The 24,183-nt window shown below is 39.7% G+C and overlaps 1 protein-coding gene across 1 annotated transcript in view; it reads right to left on the bottom strand.

Moving 5' to 3' along the window:
* MANBA (mannosidase beta) overlaps positions 1 to 24,183 on the bottom strand; it is a 124,188-nt gene that overhangs the window by 97,320 nt on the left and 2,685 nt on the right. The window contains exons 2-5 of the mRNA XM_043438653.1: positions 15,649 to 15,743; positions 12,975 to 13,080; positions 10,821 to 10,991; positions 6,625 to 6,748 (exon numbers count right to left, since the gene is read on the bottom strand). Of these exons, the coding sequence (XP_043294588.1) occupies positions 6,625 to 6,748; positions 10,821 to 10,991; positions 12,975 to 13,080; positions 15,649 to 15,743 (496 nt within the window). The remainder of the gene's footprint in view (positions 1 to 6,624; positions 6,749 to 10,820; positions 10,992 to 12,974; positions 13,081 to 15,648; positions 15,744 to 24,183) is intronic.

Genomic DNA, 24,183 nt, shown 5'->3' on the forward strand with positions numbered 1-24,183 from the left:
ACTGGAATTTGCAGAAAGGGAAACCAGCCACACAGCCAGATTAAAGTGTGCTGCTGCTTCATGCACGCGACCTTCAGGACAACTGAACGTGTGCAGTTGTGGCCAATACACTAGCCTTTGACACTGTTTATGGGACCTCCCTGATGGTCCAGTGGTTAAGAATCCGACTTGCAACGCCGAGAATGTGGGTTCAATCCCTGGTTGGGGAAATAAAATCTCACATGCTATGGGGCAACTAAGCCTGTGAGCTGCAACTACTGAACCTCTGTGCTCCGGAGCCCACGCACCACTACTTGAGAGTCCACAACAAAGATCCCCCATGCCACAACTAAGACCGATGCACCCAAATAAATATAACTATATATATATATTTAAAAGTCTAAAATGTGCCAGCTCCTTTTACACTCCCATGTAGTGGTAAAAATGTGGTCACGAAAAAAATATTTAGATGTGGTCAGGAAAAAAAAAAGCTTTACTGGGTTGTCTAAGAGAAGAAAAAAGAAAACAAGTCATGGAAGGAGAGAAATAGGAAGATGGCTGAATTACCTTAATTCAAACACACAGAAGAGCCTAGTGAGGGACAGTCCGTGGGTCGCAAAGAGCCGGACGTGACTGAGCATCTGAGCACACACAGAAGCGCGTCTGTAACCACCAGAAAGACACTCTCAGAACTACACCGTAAGCCTTGCTTTAACTGACTGTAATTAAGCCTCAAGTATCAATATCTTCATTTAATCACGTATCTAGCTTCAGAAAACCTGAGTTCTTCCACACGTATGCCCTCACTAGGTTATAATGAGTGCTGTAATTTACAAACATGGGGAGAGAACCTGTGAAATGTTAGAGGCAGAGGAAACGTGGTGATCTATGAGTCACTTTGTAGACGGGGTATTCAAGGCCTTGACTGCAGAATTAGCCCAAAGTTCCTGAGCCAGTGGACAGGACAAGGGCCGAGGTTTCCTGACCCCAGTGCTCTCCATCTTGCATGCCTCTCCCACAGAGGTGCCTATCAAAGAGAAGCACCCTAGGATGCAAACACGGAATGAAGCTGAACAATGAGGAAGAACAAAAGCAAATGTGCTTTTTGCCCTTCAGAGTCCTAAGTCCTAATAGTAAATATGTGATATGTGAAAAAAAGCACTTCAAGCGTGTACAATAGAATGTTAGTCTCTTAATATGAGAGTCTTTGTAACAAAAAAAAAGAAAGAAAGAAAGAAAAAACACTGAAATATACAAACATAAACAATGTGTCTGACCCTCCACCAAGTGCATAATTACGTGGTGCCCAGATCCTCCATTTGTCAGAATACCATCTTTGTAATCTAAACTACATGACAAAGGCATGACACCAGTTATGTGGGCATTTCTGCCGAACAGTGGAAATATATTTCTTGAATAATTACTGTCTGTGAATCTTGACAGGCGCTATAAATTATACTCCAAACACAAAGAGCAAAAATGTTGGATCTACTCAAAGAAACAAAATATACCCCAAAGGTCAGGGTTAAGAATACAGGACGGCATCTGGGAGGGACATGGAAGAACCAGTAGGGACATGGAAGCACACTCAGGTTAGCATGGGATGGATCTGCAAACATTGGTAGATTGCTTATGTAAATGAAAAAGATGCTTAATCCCACTGAGGGGGAAGCTCTTCAAAGATGGCTGCATTCATTAGCCCTGTTGAGCTCCTCCCAGCTCCTCTTTCTACCTGTGAGCTGCATCTTGCATCTTTCATAGGTGATGCAGAGCTGCAGTTCCCCTGAAGGAACAGCAATGACAACAAGCCTCAGAATGTTTACATTCAGACATAGGATATTTCCCCATCCTTCTGCCGGAATTACAGGACAGACTCCAGTAGCTGCTTTTCAAAGAGCTAACAGCTTGTATTACCCAAAAAGCAGGCTTACATAGTTACAATAGCTGTTTTCCCCTTCTTTTCCAAGCAGCAAGATCTCCTTGCCTACTCAGTAGGACAAAATCCTCCAAGATGAAATCAAGACAAAACACGCACAAAGCAAAATCTTCCCCCAGCCCAACACCAAACAAGGATAAACCGGTAAGTTCTAGAGAAGAAAAAAAATTGACTTACACAACAATAATCAGAGGAGGTTATTCAAACAACCTGCTGCTGCTGCTGCCAAGTCACTTCGGTCGTGTCCGACTCTGTGTGACCCCACAGACGGCAGCCCACCAGGCTCCCCCATCCCTGGGATTCTCCAAGCAAAAACACTGGAGTGGGTTGCCACTTCCTTCTCCAATGCATGAAAGTTAAAAGGGAAAGTGAAGTCGCTCAGGTCGTGTCTGACCCCATGGACTGCAGCCTACCAGGCTCCTCCGTCCATGGGATTTTCTAGGCAAGAGTACTGGAGTGGGTTGCCATTGCCTTCTCCATTCAAACAACCAACCTACCCATAAATATATTTTCAAGGCTGAATACTGTCATTTTATGGGTAATGAAAAGTGATTCAAAATGAACGCAAGAAAATGCATGCTTGCATTCGAAAATGTATGCGTTAAACAAGGCACTAAGCAAGACTGAAGGGTTTCTCAGGTTGCTCAGTGGTAAAGAATTCACCTGCCAATGCAGGAGATGTGGGTTTGATCCTTGGGTCAGGAAGATCCACTGGAAAAGGAAATGGCAACCCACACCAGTATTATTGCCTGAGAAGTCCCATGGACAGGGGAGCTTGGGAGGCTATAGCCCATGGGGTGGGAAAGAGTGGGACACAACTTATCCACTAAACAACAGAGCAAGATGGGCAAATCTTTGCTACATTGTAATATTATATGCTCTGTAGCAAGCTGTATGCAAAGGGCGGCAGTGACCTTCAATACAGGCCTCTGTCAGACAGGCTAGAGTCTAGCTAGGAGCTGGGCCCACTCCTCCAATGCAAAGGCTAGGTCTTCAAGAATGAAGAGATGCGGTGCGTTGGGCTGAGGCAACAGGTAAATATGGATAGGGTCAGGGAGACGGTGTCTCTGAGGAACAGAAGCGCGTGCCCAAGCACAGGTCAAAGACCCACAGCTCACCACAGCTCAAGAGGAAGATTTACATGTGGAAAAAAACATCTCTGTACTATTTTTTCTAACCGTGGTAACAAAAGATTAAGCAATGAAGTGTTTCATGAGAACATTATATATTTGGACTTAAAATGTCTACGTAACCTTACGGAAAGTTCATAAAAGTAAACAACCATCCCTCCCTAAAAAATTTTAGGACCTAATATGAACAATTTACATCAGGTTACAAATATGAAATGATCAATATATGAATGTATGTCTCTGTCTCTCTCACACACACATATATGCATTCAAATAAATATTTTCTAATAAAGTTTTAAAGAAAACCATATCAATACATCAGTATCTCTTAAAACCCAGATAAACGAGAGCCTAAGAGATAATGAGAGCAACTCTTGCTTCCCTTTGACCTCAGTGTTTTTTTCAAATACAAACTTGTTTTTATTATCTTAAACATTAAGAATACTTGAAAATCATTTAGGAAGCCAAGGGAAATCAAACAAATGACCAAAGGATACTGAAAAGTGCACTATGATAAAAAATTAAGAATGTAGAAAGAGACAAATATATATATGTGTGTGTGTGTGTATATATATACATAAAGAAAATTAATTAACAAAAATTTCAAGTTAATTTTTAAAAGTCTAATAGCTTTTTTCTGTCATACTTTATACAATTAAATTGGAGAACTATGGTTAGTCATTTGATCTTTAGGGGTAAGCACACTAATTTTAAATAAAGAAATAAATCGAATATTTGGAAAAGCAAAAAGTTATTTTCATCTAACCACAACAGGCAGAAAGCAGAAAGTGCCACAAAGTCAAAGTAGTTTAGCCTTTCATAATAAACTGACTGAAATTACTAGATATTAGATTAGTTTATTTGCTTTCCTCCCTTATTATAGAGACAATATAAGCTCAATATATAAATTTATAAGAATTAAATACAAACTATCTGTAGTATTATTATACAGTGATTGGCCATTGCTTACATTAGATTTGATTAGCCTCATTTCACACTTTAATTTTAAAAATGAATACAGTATTTGATTTTAAATAAAAATGATGTGTATCTACTTTAGATTCTGAATTACTCCTGTTTAAAAATGTTTGGTAACTCACAATCCTGCTTCAAAGTGTATACAAAATAAACGCAAAATGTATCCAAAATATATTAGTTTATTCTCTATTATTTGTCAACTTTTAAATTTATATTGATTTCAGTGATGATTGCTATTTTCCAAATACAAACTGAAAAAAAAATTCTGAAAAAACTCCTAAAGGAAGTTTCTCTCCTAATGCTTTGTAAGTTTATGCTTCAATTTTCTCTTTTACATCAAGCAACCAAATTGAAATCTATTAAATTTATCAAAAATATAAGAATTACTGCTTAATATGCATAGGACACATCTTCTGAACAGGAAACATATTTTTCTCTTTGTTAAGTACAAAATATATTGTAGTCATAAGACAACAAAAATGTACTTGATGTGGATAATAACAGTGAGTCTAAATAAAATTTTAAGCATCACTTAAATTGATTTAATTCAAATAAAATTCACCCTAGTCACTAATGGCTAATAAACTGAACCTTAATGACTCACAATCAGAAAGAAATATTTAGGTTCATATTCAAGCTTTTAAATTAAACTAGAGCAGTGCTATTCAAATTTTTTCAGATATCAGAATACTGGAACTCAGAGCACTTTTTCTAACCACCCAAAAGCTGATTAAACTTTAAAACTATTGAATAAATAACTTTTGGGAAAATCAGGCCCCCTCTCACAGAAGGTTTTATTATATATACCTGAGAAAAGTTATGGATGGAGGTCGGGGAGAGTGAACCATTATGTATTTGATTTTACAGCAAGGCTCAGTTTGGGTTGCTGAAGTCTCTGAAGAACAGTTTGAGAAACACTAAACTAGAAAGCTCTAAATAGCCACATTTATATGTGCAATTTACATCAGGGCCTCTAATGCTTTTTTAACATTTAAAAATGCCAGCAGCACCTAATAGCCTCCTCAATTATCAACCATCTCTAATGTGCTTTCATCTTCCGCCTTCAGAAAACACAGATTTGGCTCCATGTAGAGCAATCTACGGAGAAGGCAATGGCACCCCACTCCAGTGTTCTTGCCTGGAAAATCCCATGGACGGAGGAGCCTGGTAGGCTGCAATCCATGGGGTCATGAAGAGTCGGACATGGCTGAGCAACTTCACTTTCACTTTTCACTTTTATGCATTGGAGAAGGAAATGGCAACCCACTCCAGTGTTCTTGCCTGGAGAATCCCAGGGACGGGGTCGCACAGAGTCCGACACGACTGAAGTGACTTAGCAGCAGTAGCAGCAGAGCAATCTAGGGTCAACAGGCCCTAAAGACACCAGAAATCTCCTACAGACGCATCACAACCTTGCATATAAACAACGTCTAGCTAGGCCTGCAGTGAACTGGACTGGGCATCGTGAGCTATCGTTTAAAATCCCATTTGCCTCCACCTTCACCCTGACTTCTCTAACTTCTCAAAATCTTCTGATCTCTGATTTTCCAAACTACCGGGGTTGCCATCCTGAAGACTGCAACACAATCTAATTTGGTTTATCTCTCCCCTCCACACCACAACCAACTTGCAGTGTCAGTAAACACATTATATTTCTTTTCTAAGCCAGACACAGTGCTGAGCAAAGAGCTCAACAAATATTTGACCAGTACTCAACCAATTTGTTGACATCTGTGAGATTTCTGAGGTTTTTTTCAATGCTCCTTTCAAAAGAAAAGGCAGTATTCTTTACCTTACCAGAGTTTCCTTAATGTCTTGTTTGCCTTCCAGTTTACTTTCAACTCTTAACAAGGCTGGTATGTCATGGCCTTCAGAAGAGAAAATGTGCAGTGACAGAAAGTCAGCCCAGTGATTTAGGCAAACCAAGAACTCAGCACCATGGAGTTCCGAAAGTGACTACAGGGGCAGCAAAAAGGAGTGCAAGCCAGCAGACCCACTCTTTTAAGAGAGAATACATAGCTAGGGAAAACAGAGTTCCTTCCTTCCTTCTTTCCTTCCCTCCTCACCTCCCTCTCTCCTCCTTTCTTTCTTTCTTTCTCTAATTTTTTTTTATTTTTCCAGGACATATTAAAAGGTAGCTACCCACCTACTTACCTGCCTTATATATTGGGTTGGCCAAAAAGTTTGTTTCGGTTTTTCCATGGAAAATAAATTTTCATGACAGATCAGTTTGTACATATTTTTCACTTTTCTAAACTTAATGTGCCATAAAAATTTTAAAGTCAGTCTCTGAAAAGTACACTCATCCCTCATTAACCACAACAGACTGGTTCCAGGACCCGCTGGAGGTACCAAAATCCACTGATGCTCAAAGTCAGCCTTCCTGTATCTGCAGTTTTGAATCATGGATTCAACAGACCTTAGATCATGCAGGACTGTAGTATTCATTAAAACAAATTCACATGAGTGGACCTGCCCAGTTCAAACCCATATTGTTCAAAGGTCAACTGTGTATTTGTATATTCAAATTATAAAGCCAATGTTTATAACACAGAGGAGGCTCAGAAAAGAAAAACAAAAAAATCACAGCTCTTAGCTTACCATAGATGGGGGTAAATGTGAAGTAGTTCAGATGACAAATATTATAGGCTTCAATTCTAACATCTTTCCAGATGCCCTGGGTAGGAAAAGAAGGTCCCCAGTCCCAACCAAAGGAACACTGCATCTGTAATTTCAAGGGGAGAAAAGAAGATAGACTCTAATTACCATGAGACTTAAACATTACAAAAAACCTTTTCTTTTAAAATAGTACATATGTGTATATTGGTTTGCCAGGGCTGCCATAACAAAATACCCCAAACTGGGTGACTTAAACAACAGAAATTAAGTTTTGCACAGTTCTAGAGGCTAGGAAGTACAAGATCAAGGTGCTGGCAGGTTTGGTTTCCTGGGCTGACAGATGGCCGCCTTCTCACAGTGCCCTTAACAGCCTCTTCTGTGCACACACACATATACCCTTGCTGTTGTCCAAATTTCCTCTTCCGATAAGGACATCAATGATACTGGCTTAGGACTAATCCTAATGGTCTCATTTAACTTAACCACCTCCTTAAAGTTCTCACCCCCAAACAGGGAGACATTTTGATCTTATTGAGGGTCAGGACTTCAATATATAAATTTGGGGGTGGGGTGTACACAGAATTCAGTCCATGATAGTGTGTGTGTGTTCCATTTACAGCATCTAAAATAGCCCACAATGCACCACTCCTGGAATTCACACCCTAGTGTAACCCCCTTCCCTTGAGCATGACATGACCTAATGAATCACTTCTAACCAACAGAATACAGCAGCGATGACAGCATGTCCAAAATTAGGTTACAGAAGACTGTACCTTCTGTCTTAGGCGCTCACTCAGCTCTCTCCTGGCCAAGAGGGAAGTTGGCTGCCATGCTGCAAGGCAATTCTGGAAGAGGGCCGCATGAGTGAGCCTGGAGGCCCATCTCAGGCCAGCAATAAGCACATGATGGAGCTTAGGCCGGCCTCACCCAGGCTTACAGTGACTGCAGCCCTGGTCCAGAGTTTCTCAGTAACCTCGAGTGGCCTTGAGCCAGAAGTACCCAGCTAAGACACACCTGCATTCTTGGCTGACAGAAACTGTGATAACAAACGTTGTTTTAAGCTGGTAAGTTTTGGAATAATTGTTACACAGCAATAGATAACTTAATACAATAACTAATCTATCAACCTAGGCAACATAGTTAAATTTGGTAGAAAAGTTCCAAGACTATAAAATCTAATTATGTACATTTATCCTTCAAAAGCATATTACGCTGAAGCAACACAATGGATACTCTTTAAATTTCTTCAAAATATCTCTGAACCTACTACTATAGTTAAAGGTAATAACTATAAAAAATGAGGAAACATACTGAAAGATAAAAATACGTTTAAACAGGATTAAGAGACTGGCTAGACTTGCAAACCCCTATTTCCTCCAGGATGAATTCAGAAGTCCTAGGTTCTGAACTTACTTACATCCCAGAAATAATAAGTTCAGAATTTACACATCTATTGCAATTACCCTTCAATTAAAAATAAATAAATTTTTGAAAGTAGAAAAAAACAAAATAGCAAGAAAAGAAAAAAAAAAAAGCTCTCAACATTCAAAAACTAAAGTCATGGCATCCAGTCTCATCACTTCATTAAAAAAAGAAAAGAAAAAAAAAAAAAAAAGACTTTAGGCACTGACAGAGGTAACCAGAGCAGAATTTTTCTAACTTCCACTTCGTAAAAGAAAAAAAAAATTTCCAAAACACAGTCAATTAAAATGTGTGAGGCTGAGTTAAGCTTTTAAAAGAGAACAAACACCAGAGGAAGTAATGAGATCTTCCTGAAGGGAAAACTTGCAGAATAGAGCCTACTGTTCTCTGTTCCACACTGTTCTCATTTAAGTATTTGATATTATTTCCTAAGTTCTGTACTTATCTGTAACAGAGATAATTCAGTTTCCATCACAGAGAAAAACAAACTAGTAAAACCACTTCACAGCATCTGCATCCATATAAAATCAGGACTTAAGGATCTCATGTTCAGAATGAAGACCATCTTGGGGATAGTTATTGCAGGGTTTTTAAGTTCAGATATGTAATTATTTTATTAGGAATAGAGAGAAGGAGGAGGGCAAAAATATTCAACATCTCATAAGGCAGATTATTTTCCCCAGAAAGGCTTACAAATCACTCTAATTCATATAATCTCTCCAAATAAAAGTTTTCACTTATTCAAAAATATTTGTGCAGTGCTCTCTATGTTTCGGTCTGGGAGTATATTAACATACCAAACAGAAACAGTCCTTTAGCACTCACAGTATATAGCAAGAAATTCAGGCATTGAACAAATACTCACAAAGGAAAATACAGGAAACAAATTGAACAAGCAGTCATAAAGGAAATAGCCAGGGAACATATAATGGTGTCAAGACAAGTCCCCCTGAATAATAGTGACTTTTAAATGGAGACTTGAATCATGAGTACCACTTGTCCAGTGTGTTTAGGGGAGAGGGAGTGAAGGCATCCTTTCAGAAGGAACAGCATGTATGAAGTCCTCAAGATGCTAGAGAACAAGGTGCGTTTCAGGAAATGAAAACAGTGGAAAGAGATGAGCAGAAGACTAGAACAGTGGGCACATGGGCCAAACTTAGAGCTAAGAACTTTGGACTTTAGCCTAAAAGCAATGAGAAACTGTTGAAGAGTTTAAAGGGGGGTGGGGGGGTGGGGGTGCCGTGATGATTTTTATCTGAAAGGAACACTCTGGCTGTTCCTTGGGCAAATTAATTGGAGTGAGGCAAACAAGGTCATTGGGTACCAGCTGTGCAACCAGAGCAAGACCTGATGCAAGAAATGGTAACAGATGGAACCCAAGTGTGGGAGTAGAAATGAAGCATAAGCAGATTCAGGAGCTACTAAAAAGGTAACATCCACATCATCAAAAGGACTTCTGGATCTCTTTTAAAAAAGAGACAGGGAGGTATCAAAAATAACTGAGGTTTCTGGCTTGAGCAACTGCTGCAAATGGTACACCATTCAGTGAGACAGGGAGCCCTGGGAGCAGGGTTTAGATCCCAAGTGCAGTGTTGGACACAATGAGCTTTTATGATGAAATATTAGTCAGCCTTAAAAAAGGAAGGAAATTCTGGCATGTGCTACAACATAGATGAACCTTGAACACATTATATTAATATCTGAGTATGATATGACCCAATGAATCACTTTTAACTCACAGAACAGAGCAGCGATAAGAGCATGTCCAAAATTAGGTTATACAAGATTGTTTAAGTGAACTAAGTCAGTCACAAACAGACAAATATTGTATGATTCTACTGGTATGAGGTATCTAGAGGATTAAAACTCCTAGAATCTGAAAGATGGTGGTTGCCAGGGGCTAAGAGTTGGAGCAAAGTGGGGAGTTGTTTTTTTAATGAGTACAGAGTTTGTTTTGCAAGATGAAACAGTTCTGGAGACTGATTTCACACAATGTGATATATTCAATATTACTGAATGTACAGTTAAAAGAATTAAGATGGTAAATTTTGTGTTATGTGTATTTTATCACAATTAAACTTTTTTTTAAATAAAAATACAATTAAAAACTAAGTGTGACATAATATACTAATTCATCCCTGCATTAGTCATCAAGACTGAGAACAGACCCAAAGAGAATTAATCCCCTGTGGCTTTCTTCTCTTTTGTTAGATGTTATGAGAACCTGGCAGTAAAATATCGCACATCAGCAAATGCATTAACAGTTGCAGAAGGCTAGTAACAAGTATTGCTCATAAATATGAACCGTACAGTCTGATGTAAAGCTTGATAAACTTAAGTGCTTTTAAAAAAATTTGTAAAGAGGGAATGCCCTGGCAGTCCAGTAGTTAGGATTCCGGTCTTCCACTGCAGGGGGCATGGGTTTGATCCCTGGTCAGGACACAAAGATCTTGCAAGCCTCGTGGCATAGCCAAAATAAAAATTGTAAAGGTGCATTATCAGTCACCTATTTTTCTTCTTTTTCCAATGTTATCTAAGTTCTTAGGTACTCCTCAAGAAGGGAAACTAGAAAGAAAAGTTCTCCTCAAAAATTCATATAATTTTTGGTTCTTACTTCTAATTTTTACTATAAACCCCACAAAGGGGCAGGAGAGAGATGCCCACCTTCTGAAATACAATTGCAGTCTTCAAACAAGCGTTTCATGTACCATCATCCCATCCTTAAGGCTAACGCCCCTCCACTGTGAGACCCTTACCTTGCGAATAAAGTTGACATGGCATTCGCCATCCTGCACAGGTGGAGGGCAGCTGGGGGGCACCCAGTAGGCAGTGTGAAGCTTACTCCTCTGGGCCGCATATATCACTGGTGACTGGAAACGCACCTCAATGATGTTCATTGCTTTGACCACATGCGTAATATCAAAGCTCTAAATTAAACAGAAAGAACAAATATGAAAGCATCCTCATGTATAAAATTTAAGACATAAGCAAAATGTATGAAAGATGCATAAAATAACTGAAATCTTTAGGTCTAGCCTTTTGCTGAAGAAAGAACTTCTCCAAGATAGTAGAACTTCAGTTCAATTCAGTTGCTCAGTTGTGTCTGACTCTTTGTGACCCCATGGACTGCAGCACACCAGGCTTCCCTGTCTATCTCTGACTCCCGGAGCTTACCCAAACTCATGTCCGTCAAGTCGGTGATGTCATCCAACCATCTCATCCTCTGTCATCCCCTTCTCCTCCCGCCTTCAATCTTTCCCAGCACCAGAGTCTTTTCAAATGAGTCAGTTCTTCGCATCAGGTGGCCAAAGTATTGGAGTTTCAGCTTCAGCATCAGTCCTTCCAATGAACACCCAGGACTGATCTGCTTTAAGATGGACTGGTTGGATCTCCTTGCAGTCCAAGGGACTCTCAAGAGTCTTCTCCAACACCACAGTTCAAAAGTATCAATTCTTCTGTGCTCAGCTTTTTTTATAGTCCAACTCTCATATCCATACATGACCACTGGAAAAACCATAGCCTTGACTAGATGGACTTTTGTTGGCAAAGTAATGTCTCTGCTTTTTAATAATGCCGTCTACATTGGTCATAGCTTTTCTTCCAAGGAGTAAGCGTCTTTTGATTTCATGGATACAGTCAGCATCTGCAGTGATTTTCGAGTCCAGGAAAATAAAATCAGCCACTGTTTCCACTGTTTCCCCATCTATTTGCCATGAAGTGATGGGACCGGATGCCATGATCTTAGTTTCCTGAATGTTGAGTTTTAAGACAACTTTTTCACTCTCCTGTTTCTCTTTCATCTAGAGGCTCTTTAGTTCCTCTCTACTTTCTGCCATGAGGGTGGTGTCATCTGCATACCTGAGGTTATTGATATTTCTCCCGGCAATCTTGATTCCACCTTGTGCTTCATCCAGCCTGGCATGTCGCATGATGTCCTCTGCATATAAGGTAAATCAGCAGGGTGACAATATACAGCCTTGACATACTCCTTTCCCAATTTGGAACCAGTCTGTTGTTCCATGTCCAGTTCTAACTGTTGCTTCTTGACCTGCATACAGATTTTTCAGGAGGCAGATAAGGTGGTCTGATATTCCCATCTCTTGAAGAATTTTCCACACTTTGTTGTGATCCACACAGTCAAAGGCTTTGGTATAGTCAATAAAGCAGAAGTAGATGTTTTTCTGGAACTCTCTTGCTTTTTCTATGATCCAGCGGATGTCGGCAATTTAATCGCTGGTTCCTCTGCCTTTTCTAAATTCAGCTTGTATAACTTAGTTGCCAACTTTTAGTTATAACTGATCACATTCTCCTACCCAAACATAGATTTCTAGGTTTTCTCCTGCTATTTTTACTGAGAGATGAGGGTCATAGGCCAACAGAGGCTATGTTCAGTCCTGGAAAGTCTGCTCTTGCTATTTACATATGGCTTTGCATTGCCAAGTATTTCCTAGATACCTCATAATAACCTGACCCTCTGGTATGTAGAGCATGTATTTCTAAGTCATAAGTTATTTTTGTTTTGAAAAGTCTACCCTTCACAAGGAAGGGAGATCAGGATACAATCTCTTAAGGTAACACTTCCAGAAAGGAAGGAACACTTCCTTTTAAAAATGGCTTGTCAGTTGTCATTTCCCTTGAAACTCTGGATTCCAAATAACAGAGAAGGGAACAGCATTTTCAAACATTTCCTATGTGCCAAAAGCTAAACCAATCATTTCATACAATTAACTCATTAAATCCTCACAATAATTCTATAGGGATTGAGTGTCTTCATCATTCAACAAACATGGCAACTGAGAGATAAAGTAACTTACCCATTGCATCAAAGGACTTGTTCTTGCTGCTCATGATAATAACGAACACAAATACAAACAGTGGTTCTTTTTAACCTGATGTCATTATGTACTTACGTATCTTCTGAACATGTTGTCTGTTTTGCCAATAGGAACGCTGTTGAGCAGGACTACTGCAACTGTATCGATACCCTCAAATACCAGATTTACTTTACTCCATTTGCTAAAAAAAGAGAAGATTTTTAAAACAAGATGAATAAAAAATAAATAACTAAAACAAGATGAATAAAACATTAACTTAGATAACTAGTCTTATTTTTATTAAGAATAAAAGGAATAAATATTTCAGAGAAAATATACATTCTTGGAAGGCAATTTTCAATAAAATTTTCAGAAATACTGCTTTAATACATTTTTATGTTGCATGATCCAGTTTAACTTTCTTGATAATATTTCAATCATTATCAAATCATGAGCATAACTTCTAATTTCCATGCATTGACTTTTTCCCTAGAACTTCACAAAGTTCTCATATGAATCAAGTTCGATATTGATAACAGACACAAAACATTTTCACAAACTGTTACATTTACTGATGCTAAGAGAACATATTAACCAACTAGCAAGTATCTATGAGTAAATATTATGTGCCCAGTACTCTGCTAAGCCTTACAGAGAACTAAAACAGTCTCTGAATTTAAGGAATCTGAAATCTGTTTGGCATTCAAGCCTAAAACACAGGAAACAAAGAGAAAGCTTCCAATCTCTTCTACTTTGGGATATAGTCTTGATGAATAGACTACAAGTGATATCAGAGTTTATGTTATAAAGAAAGACTTCAAGAAGGAAACAAGAGTTTAAAGAATAAATAAAATGTGGCATATCCATACAATAAAATAGTATTCAGCAATAAAAAGAAATGAAGTACTGGTGGCCATGACAACACAGACGAACTTGAAAACATCATTATGCGAAGTGAAAGAAGCCAGTCATAAAGGAGGTATATATTGTACAATTCCATTTCTTTGAGACTTCCAGAAGAGAAAAATGCATAGCGATAAAAAATAAATTAGCAGTTGCCTAGGGCTGGGAGAAGAATAGGAGGATGGTGTTGCAGGAAGTGGTACAGGATTTCCAACAGTAAGCAGCATTTTCACAGACAAGCAGAGAAGGTTATACTTGATCTGCCAATCAAAAGGAAGACACTCTCATTCTTAAGCAAGAATGTCATGGTAAAATAAACATTTGGGGGCTTTCCTGGAGGTCGAGTGGTTAAGAATTCGCCTAACTGGTTCAATCCCTGGTCCAGGAAGATTCCACATGCCTCGGGGCAACTAAGCCCACGTACCACAACTGCTGAAGCCCAGGGCCCGTGATCTGCAACAAGAGAAGCCCACGCATCACAACTAGACAGTACGAAAGCCTGAGCACAGCAATAGAGACCCAGAGCAGCAGGAAAATAAAATAAAGAAGAATTTGGAAGAGATGAATCTAATGTTTCTACATACAGAAGACTAGAGAATAAAAAGATAAAGCAAGAAATCTTAGTAGGTAGCACAGGCCTAATGCCAGGTACGAAGGCCTAGGCAAAGGTATAAAGGCCAGGTATGAAGGCCTAGGCAAAGGTGAAAACTTAGAAATGAGGAGGCAGGGGCTGAATCAAGAGAAATGATAGGCAAAAATTAACAGAACTCAGAAACAGGCCAAATACAGGAAGATGAAGAAAAGATATGATAAGCCAAAAATTCCTTGGGCATGGGAGATTGGAAAGATGATATTATCTCAAGAAAAACAACGAGGTGGTTGGAATCTAATGCAAGCTTGAAGTCGGACAGTCGATTGATTAACTAAATGTTGAGTTCAAGATGAAAGAGGACCCCCTATTGGAGATATTTTAAGTATTAGCTGGAAATAAGAGTCTGGAACACTGTAACTCCATGATATTGAGCACTATTTTCTGGCTTTATTTCTCTTTTAAGAAGCTAGTGATTAATTACTGCCCCCCCCCCAGAAAGGTCATATTAAAAGGACAGAGGGTTTTTTTTTAATTTAGCAATAATGGTGGTAGATATTAATATAATTAGGTTGAAGCTTCCAAGGTGGCCCAGTGGTAAAGAATCTGCCTGCCAATGCAGGAGACACAGGTTCATTCCTTAGGTCGGGAAGATCCCCTGGAGTAGGAAATAGCAACTCATTCCAGTATTCTTGCCTGGAAAATTCCATGGACAGAGGAGACTGGCAGGATACAGTCCATGGGGTTGCAAAGAGTTGGACAGGACTGAGCAACTCAGCACACACACACATAATTGGGTTACATTCTGCTACATTGGACATTACTAAAAACTATACCATCCCTTTCCTCGTGTCCTCATGATATAATACAAGGCCAACACCATAGTTTCTGTGGCTGGTTAACACTGTATCAAACAAATGATGCATCTCTAAGCCTATTTGACAACATTGTAAATATATACACTTTATGGATTACTGGGAGAGCAGAGAAAAGAAAAGGCAGATAAAAGAACTAATCTAGGTGATGCCATTATAACCACTGGAAAAAAATGACTGAATAAGAGATAATTCTGTGACTGATGATCAGCAGCACAATCCTCATATACAAATCAAAATATAAATCATATTTTCACTTTTATAGTTCAGGCTTTAGTATGACAATGTAACCTAAACAAACAAAAGGTTACTGCAAACAGAAAAAGAAGAAAAGTTCAAATAATAATAATAATAAATGAATAAACAGACATAGATATAAATATAGATATACACACATATGTACCTCATATCAAAGTGGAGTTTAAATTTCTTGATATAGGTCCAGTTATCCAAGGCGATCCATCTGTAGTCAAGGTTATTAAATCTGTAGTAAGGATCCTGTTGATAAAAAATACAGCAGGTGATTAAATATGCAAACATAATTAATGAAATAAACATGAAATAAACTAGTAATGATATTTATTACCTAAAAATCAATGAACGATTGGCCTAGGAATGCAAGCATTTCATATGCTAGCCCATCCCATCCTCAAGGCTAAAGCTCCGTCTATTTAAGAGACCATTACCTTTCAAACAAAGTTGCCATGGCATTAATATCCTAAAAATACTAAAAATATTTTTAAATGTAAAAGTCTAACAAAGTACCCAAAATGAAAGCATGCTGAGATAGAACTATTACAGTTTCAGGAGGGCTTCCCTGTTGGCTCAGATGGCAAAGAATCTCCCTGCAGCGCCAGAGACCTGAATTCAATCCCTGGGTCAGGAAGACCCCCTGGAGTAGACCAAGGCAACATACTCCAGTATTCTTACCTGGAGAATCCCATGGACAGAGGAGCCTGGTGGGCTACAGTCCGTGGGGTTGCAAAGAGTCAGACATGACTAAGCAACCAGCACACACAAAGTTTGATTATCAAAGAAATATGTGGAGATGTGGAAATGAAGACTGGGTTCTCCACATATGTGGAGATGAAGATTGCGTTCCCCTGTTAAAACCAAACACAGAACCTGCAAGGTCACAGCGGAGAATGAACGGCAGCACTTTCAGTGGTGAGATGCCATCAGGCACTCTCTGCCCTCTGGTTCTCACTTTGCATCTTGCTGCCACTGTCCCAGCTGGCTTCCCCAGGGGAATGCTTCTTCTCTGTTGCCCAAAGATCAGCCAAACTCCCCACTCCTTGGATTTACTCTGCATTTACAGAGCTATTTTTCACTCAGCTTTACTGTGTGTGTGTGTGCATGCTAAGTCGCTTCAGCCCTGTCCAACTCTTTGTAACCCTACAGACTGTAGCCCACCAGGCTCCTCTGTCCATGGGATTCTCCAGGCAAGAACACTGGAGTGGGCTGCCATGCCCTCCTCCAGGGGATCTTCCCGACCCAGGGATCAAACCCGTGTCTCTTACCTCTTCCGTCTCCTGCATTGGCAGGTGGGTTCTTCACCACTAGCCCCACCTGGGGAGCCCTCAGCTTTACTATGCTACGTGGTGCTCAGCTGGTCAGTAGTATCTGACTCTTTGTGACCCCATGGACTGTAGCCTATCAGGCTCCTTTGTCCATGGGGATTCCCCAGGCAAGAATACTGAAGCAGGCTGCCATGCCCTCCTCCAGGGGATCATCCCAATGCAGGGGTTGAACCCAGGTCTTCCGCATTGCAGGTGGATTCTTTACCAGCTGAGCCAGCAGGGAAGCCCAAGAATATTGGAGTGGGTTGCCTATCCCTTCTCCAGGGGAACTTCCCAACCCAGGACTCAAATTGGAGTCTCCTGCATTGCAGATGGATTCTTTCCCATCTGAGCCATCAGGGAAACCCTTAGTGGACTAAGTGAGCACAGAAAGTATCTCTCCAGAGAACGTGCAGGCAGCATAGACACTGTCAAACTTACAGACCTCATGTTTCCTGTACTAGCCTAGACCAGGTCTGCAAACTAAAACCCACAGGCCTAATGCAGCTCACTATCTGTTTTTGGGTGGCCAGTGAACTAAGAACGGACATGCAACAGTCAAGTTTTACAGGAGCACAGACAGGTCCATTCCTTTGTAAATTACACACAGCAGTTTTCACACTATAATATCAGAGCTGAGTAGACATGACATAGACCTAATGACCCATGACCCCTAAAACAGCATTAATAACATCTGGCCCTTCATCAGCCTCTGCCTTCGATGACTGGCCTGCTGGGTGTTCACAGATGCTATTCTCTCTGAGGGTCCAGCCCCAATTCCTCCTGTCCATAATACTTAAGTCTTTCTTCCCCTTCTCATTTTCTACCCTTTAGCTTCCTGATGAGGGCTCCCAGGCAGGAGGCAGGATGGTACAAGAAGCTTGTCAGCTCATCTGTCTGTGAACACCACCACAGCTACACGGAGGGACATCATGTAGGCTCAGAGGGCTTCTCGCCTCTGACTGGGCCAGGGCCAAGGGCGATTTCCTCAGGAATTGCAACTCCAAGTTGAGAGGGAAAAGCCAGCTTTATCTACATTCCACAGAGGTAAGGGCTGACCACTAACAACAGCCAGTTGGGCACCTGCCCAAGGCACAAAATGTAAGAGGCACTATAACATCACTGGGTGTGTATCAAGATGGAAAGAAAACGTGTCAACCAGAAACTGCTCCTGACTGGAAGAAACATTTTGGTATCACAGGGGCGATCAGCAGTTGACCAGATTTAACAACAACCAATAATCATCAACCCGACTTTTAAGGTCTGGTTAACCTGTGAGCTTTCTGTTCTGCTAAATGCAGTGCGCCAGACCCAGCCCACTTACTTCCTTTTCTTCTCTTTGCCCACACACAGCGCCCAGCACACTCCACCGAACTAATGTGAAGTAAATAGTTAAGGACACAAGTTTGAAGAGGCACCTAATTATAAGCCTGCCCATGTGTCTCCACCATGCCCTATTTATAACTCTACACTGTGGACTTAATCCAATATAGTTAAAAATATCAGGAGAAGGAAGGTGTGAAGGCCAATGTAGTTGCAACACTTCAACCTGCTAAGGTTCAACCTGCTAACAACCTCAGGGGTGGCTGATGGGGCACAAGACTGCTTCCTATCTCCCAGATGCTTGAAGGAACCGGCATGTTGAGCTCCAGCGGGTATTGGTCTCAGATAAATTTTTTCTAGACAAGGAGAATTTAGATGTTAAATATTTCCTATTTCTTGAAAGAAGCAAATCTGGAAAGGCTACAGACTCAGTTCAGTTCGGTTCAGTCACTCAGTCCTGTCCAACTCTGCGAGCCCATGAACCGCAGCACGCCAGGCCTCCCTGTCCATCACCAACTCCTGGAGTTCACCCAAACCCATGTCCATTGAGTTGTTGATGCCATCCAACTATCTCATCCTCTGTCGTCCCCTTCTCCTCCTGCCCTCAATCTTTCCCAGCATCAGGCTCTTTTCCAATGAGTCAGCTCTTCACATCAGGTGGCCAAAGTATTGCAGTTTCAGCTTCAACATCAGTCCTTCCAATGAACACCCAGGACTGATCTCCTTTACAATGGACTGGTTGGATCTCCTTGCAGCCCAAGGGACTCTCAAGAGTCTTCTCCAACACCACAGTTCAAAAGCATCAATTCTTCAGCACTCAGCTTTCTTCACAGTCCAACTCTCACATCCCATAAAACATGACACTGGAACAACCATAGCCCTTGACTAGATGGCTTTTGTGGCAAAGTATGTTCTCTGCTTTAAATGTGTGTCTAGTTGATCATAACTTTCCTTTCCAAGGAGTAAGTGTCTTTTAATTTCATGGCTGCAGTCACCATCTGCAGTGATTTTGGAGCCCAGAAAAATAAAGTCAGCCACTGTTTCCACTGTCTCCCCATCCATTTCCCATGAAGTGATGGGACTGGATGCCATGATCTTAGTTTTCTGAATGTTGCGCTTTAAGCCAACTTTTTCACTCTTCTCTTTCACTTTCATCAAGAGGCTCTTTAGTTCTTCTTCACTCTCTGCCTTAAGGGTGGTGTTATCTGCATATCTGAGGTTATTGATATTTCTCCCGGCAATCTTTATTCCAGCTTGTGCTTCGTCCAGCCTAGTGTTTCTCATGATGTACTCTGCATATAAGTTAAATAAGCAGGGTGACAATATACAGCCTTGACGTACTCCTTTTCCTATTGGGAACCAGTCTGCTGTTCCATGTCCAGTTCTAACTGTTGCTTCCTGACCTGCATAACAGATTTCTCAAGAGGCAGGTCAGGTGGTCTGGTAGTCCCATCTCTTTAAGAATTTTCCACACTTTATTGTGATCCACATAGTCAAAGGCTTTGGCGTAGTCAATAAAGAAGAAACAGATGTTTTTCTGGAACTCTCTTGCTTTCTCGATGATCCAGCGGATGTTGGCAATTTGATCTCTGGTTCCTCTGCCTTTTCTAAAAGCAGCTTGAACATCTGGAAGTTCACGGTTCACATATTGCTGAAGCCTGGCTTGGAGAATTTTAAGCATTACTTTACTAGCGTATGAGATGACTGTAATTGTGCGATAGTTTGAGCATTCTTTGGGATTTCCTTTCTTTGGGATTGGAATGAAAACTGACCTCTTCCAGTCCTGTGGCCACTGCTGAGTTTTCCAAATTTGTTGACATATTGAATGCAGCACTTTCACAGCATCATCTTTCAGGATTTGAGATAGCCCAACTGGAATTCCATCACATCCACTAGCTTTGTTCATAGTGATGCTTTCTAAGGCCCACTTGACTTCATATTCCAAGATGTCTGGCTCTAGGTGAGTGATCACACCATCGTGATTATCTTGGTCGGGAAGATCTTTTTTGTATAGTTCTTCTGTGTATTCTTGCCACCTCTTCTTAATATCTTCTGCTTCTGTTAGGTCCCTACCATTTCTGTCCTTTATTGTGCCCATCTTTGCATGAAATGTTTCCTTGGTAGCTCTAATTTTCTCGAAGAGATCTCTAGTCTTTCCCATTCTGTTGTTTTCCTCTATTTCTTTGCATTGATCGCTGAGGAAGGCTTTCTTATCTCTCCTTGCTATTCTTTGGAACTCTGCATTCGAATGGGAATATCTTTCCTTTTCTCCTTTGCTTTTCGCTTCCCTTCTTTCCACTTCCCTTCTTTTCCCAGCTATTTGTAAGGCCTCCTCAGACAGCCATTTTGCTTTTTTGCATTTCTTTTTCTTGGGGATGGTCTTGATTCCTGTCTCCGGTACAATGTCACGAACCTCCATCCATAGTTCATCAGGCCCTCTGGCTACAGATTATATGATGCCAATTATATGATATTCTGGAAAGGCAAAGCTATGGAGACACTAAAAGCATCAGTGGATACCGGAGATAAAAGAGGACAGAAGGATGAATAGGTAGAGAACAGAGGATCTTTAGGGCAGTGAAACTATTCTGAGTGATACTATGATGGTGGGTACATATCATTATATATTTGTCTGAATCCATAGAATGAATGGTAACATAAACTATGGACTTCCAGGAATAACAATGCGTCACTTTAAGGTTCATTGGCGGTAAGAAATGTGCCACTCCGACAGGAGGTGTTGGTAGTAGGGCAGCTGTGCATGTGAAGGGGACATATGGGAACTGTCGGTATTTTCCATTCAATTTTGCAGAGAACCGAAAATTGCTCCAAATAAATAAATAAAACCTATTTAAAAACTGCTCTAAGGGCAAATACCTTACTCTTTCTAAAATAAAAGTTGTGGAGGCTCACATTACATTTATAATAGATATTGCATATGCTAAGCAACCAACTTAATTTGGTTCCAGAGTGGTCTGATCTCCTCTGCTCATATTAAAATCGTGAGTCTTGTTTAAAGCAAACAGCAGCTCACCATTACCTCTGATGAGTAAGGACCCATGAAAGTAACTGAGTTGTTAAAACAAAGCCTTGAATCCTAAAGACAGTCAGAGTATCACTTGTTGATCATTTACTTTATATTAGCCTCCAAGATAGTCACTCATTTACTCTTATCCTCATAACAAAGATGTGCAGTAAATACCATTTTATAGTGGAAGAAACTAAAGCTCCAAAGGGTGAAGTGTCTTCCCCGAGGTCCCATGACAAAGCAGAAGTACATCCAGGGATGAAATAAACTTAGCCCAACACCAAAGTCTGCATTTTTTCAACTGAACTACAGGGCCTCATTCCCGATTTACCTACACTTTTATACCACCTGGCACCAATCACTGTATCTGGTACCTGCCATTCTTGGTAGTGTATGTGTATTTACAATGTATTTTCAATATGTTCTTGTGCTCAGTTGCCTAGTCATGTACAACTCTTCACAATCAATATATTTTCTTCTAAGTGTAGATTTGAGTAGGAAAATCTTTATAATGGAGTCTATGCAGTTATTAAAATTTTTTGAAGATCTATATTTATAGACATTTATAGATACAAAGAGATGTTCATCATATATTTTAAATGAAGTAGCTTACAAAACCATCTCAGGGATTGACTTCATAGTTTATATTTCTCTGCACCATTCTTAGTGGACAAAAGAGAAATTGTTCAAATCATGGGATATAAAAAATTGCTTAATTATTTGAAAAAACTCAAATGGATCAAAATTTTAAATACAAAAATACAAAGAGGAAACATAAAAATACTAAAAAGAGAAAATACAGTTAAATATTTATTTAATTAGGAGAGAGAAGATTGCTTACAAAGCATAATACCAAGACAGAAACAATCATAGAAGAAAAAAGTTTATAAGATTTCAACATATAAAACTTTAAAACATCTATATAATAAACTATATCATTAATACATGGAAAAATTTGAAAATATATAAAAAGAGATCTAACAAATCTATATTTTAAAAGACAGTCAATAGAAAAATAGATTAAAAATAGGAATAAGTAATCCCGAATCACAAATAACATAAACATATAAAAATTGTTAGCCTCACTAGAAAGTAAATTATTTCTATTTTTGTTTTTTAAAATAATATTCAAATCTAGCACTTAAAATAAGCACTCTAATAAAGTCACAACAGGAGTGTAAAACTGGTACAAGTTTTATGGAGAACAACTTAGACGTATAAAGTAAAAGAAAAAATGCATATTCTTTTAAATCAGCAATTACACTTCTAAAAATTTGTCTAAGAAAATAAGAATGTATACTAACTAAAATTTAGCTAAAATATTTCCCCATCATTGCAGAATAAAATCCAAAGTTTTTCTCAATGGCATAGGAGTCCTGCATGATCTACCCTAGAGGCCTACTTTGAACTTATCCACCTGCCCTCGAGGTCACAGGGTTGCAGCCACACTAGCCTGTTGGCTATTTCTGGAGCTCACCAAGTATATTCCTGCCTCTCCTCTCCCCACTGCCATCTTTTCTTCCTTTTTTTGCTGGAAGTGCACTTTGGCTTAAAACTGATCTCCTCAGAAGATCTTTATCAAAATGGCTATTTTTAACCACTTTTTAAAAAACAGAATCTTTCCTAACCAGCCTTCATCCTCTCTTCCTTTAACCTGCTTTATTTTTTTTCAGTGTACCAGCTGTCACTCTATTATCTATTAATATCTGTTTATTATTTATCTCCCCCACTAGAATGTCTACTGGGACAAAAATTGTTTTCTTCACCACTTGATTCTGAGAGTCAACTCCTGGGTAGGTTGATAAGAAGTCCAGGGTCCCCAAGGAGGAGAAAGGGGTCCAGAGTCCTGGAGAAGAAGGAGTCTGGGGCTCTCAAGAAATAAAAGACAAATTTATTTCCTACATTGCTTTGTTTTAGTCAGTATAACAATGTATCTTGCTCGAGGACATGTTTCTCCTTAACAAGAAGGTTTTCTGACTAACCTTGTTATCTCAAGACTTTTGTTGTGGGAATGGGTCTGGTAAAACCTTTCTGTTGTTAGTTTAATCTTGTTAATTTAAGATATATATTGTGGAGTGAGTGGTCTAGGCCTGTATAGAAGATAGGGGTCTGGAGTTCTCAAGGAGGAGAAAACGACAAACATTTTTTTTTCTTTAAGCCCAGAGCTGATGATTGAACAACAAAACAATTCATCTTGCTCAAGGATATGTTTTCTCTTAAACTCTGTACCAATGATTATATGACAACAATGTATCCTGCTTGAGGTCTGTTTCTCCTTGAGAACCTGCTGACTAATCCTGTCATCTTAAAAATGCATATTGTGGGAGTGGGTCTGGTAAGATCTTTCTATTGTTAGTTCTAATCCTGTTATCTTAAAATGTATATTGTAGGAGTGGGTCTACAACCTTGAGACATTCTTTTGATTTCCTGTAATGACCAAGTGAAGAAAGTATATAACTCCCTTTCTAAGACTAGCAGAGGGCACACTCGGTCCCCTTCTGATGTCTATGTCAGAAGCTTTTTCTGTCCCTTTCTCACATCAATAAAACTCTGCTACACAAAAGCTCTTGAGTGATCAAGCCTGGTCCCTGGTCCCGAAGCCAAATCTTCTTCAGAGATCATGAATCAGTGGTTCACCATAAGCTATCAATTCCAAGCACCTAGAATAATGCTTGGAGGTACCAAATAAATATTTATGAGATAATTAGGTGAATGACTTCAAGAAGATATGTTTCAAGTTCTCATGTAAACACCATATTTAGACCAGGGTCTGCTCTAAGCTATAGAATATTCCCTGAGGTCAACACCAAAAATGGATGTTATAATAAAGCAGGTGGAATAACAACATCATATTACTCAACATGATACCTGATGTAGGTTATTATCAATAGTCCTGGAGTTCCCCAATTGCCAAAAGCTCCCCATCTCTCTTCTCACTATCATTTAAGACCTACATGTACCTTGTTGTTGTTTAGTCACTTCGTTGTGTCTGACTCCTTTGCCACCCCGAGGATTGCAGCTCACCAGG

Source organism: Cervus canadensis, chromosome 19, assembly GCF_019320065.1.
Source record: "Cervus canadensis isolate Bull #8, Minnesota chromosome 19, ASM1932006v1, whole genome shotgun sequence".
In the NCBI taxonomy this organism is placed as follows: Eukaryota; Metazoa; Chordata; class Mammalia; order Artiodactyla; family Cervidae; genus Cervus; species Cervus canadensis.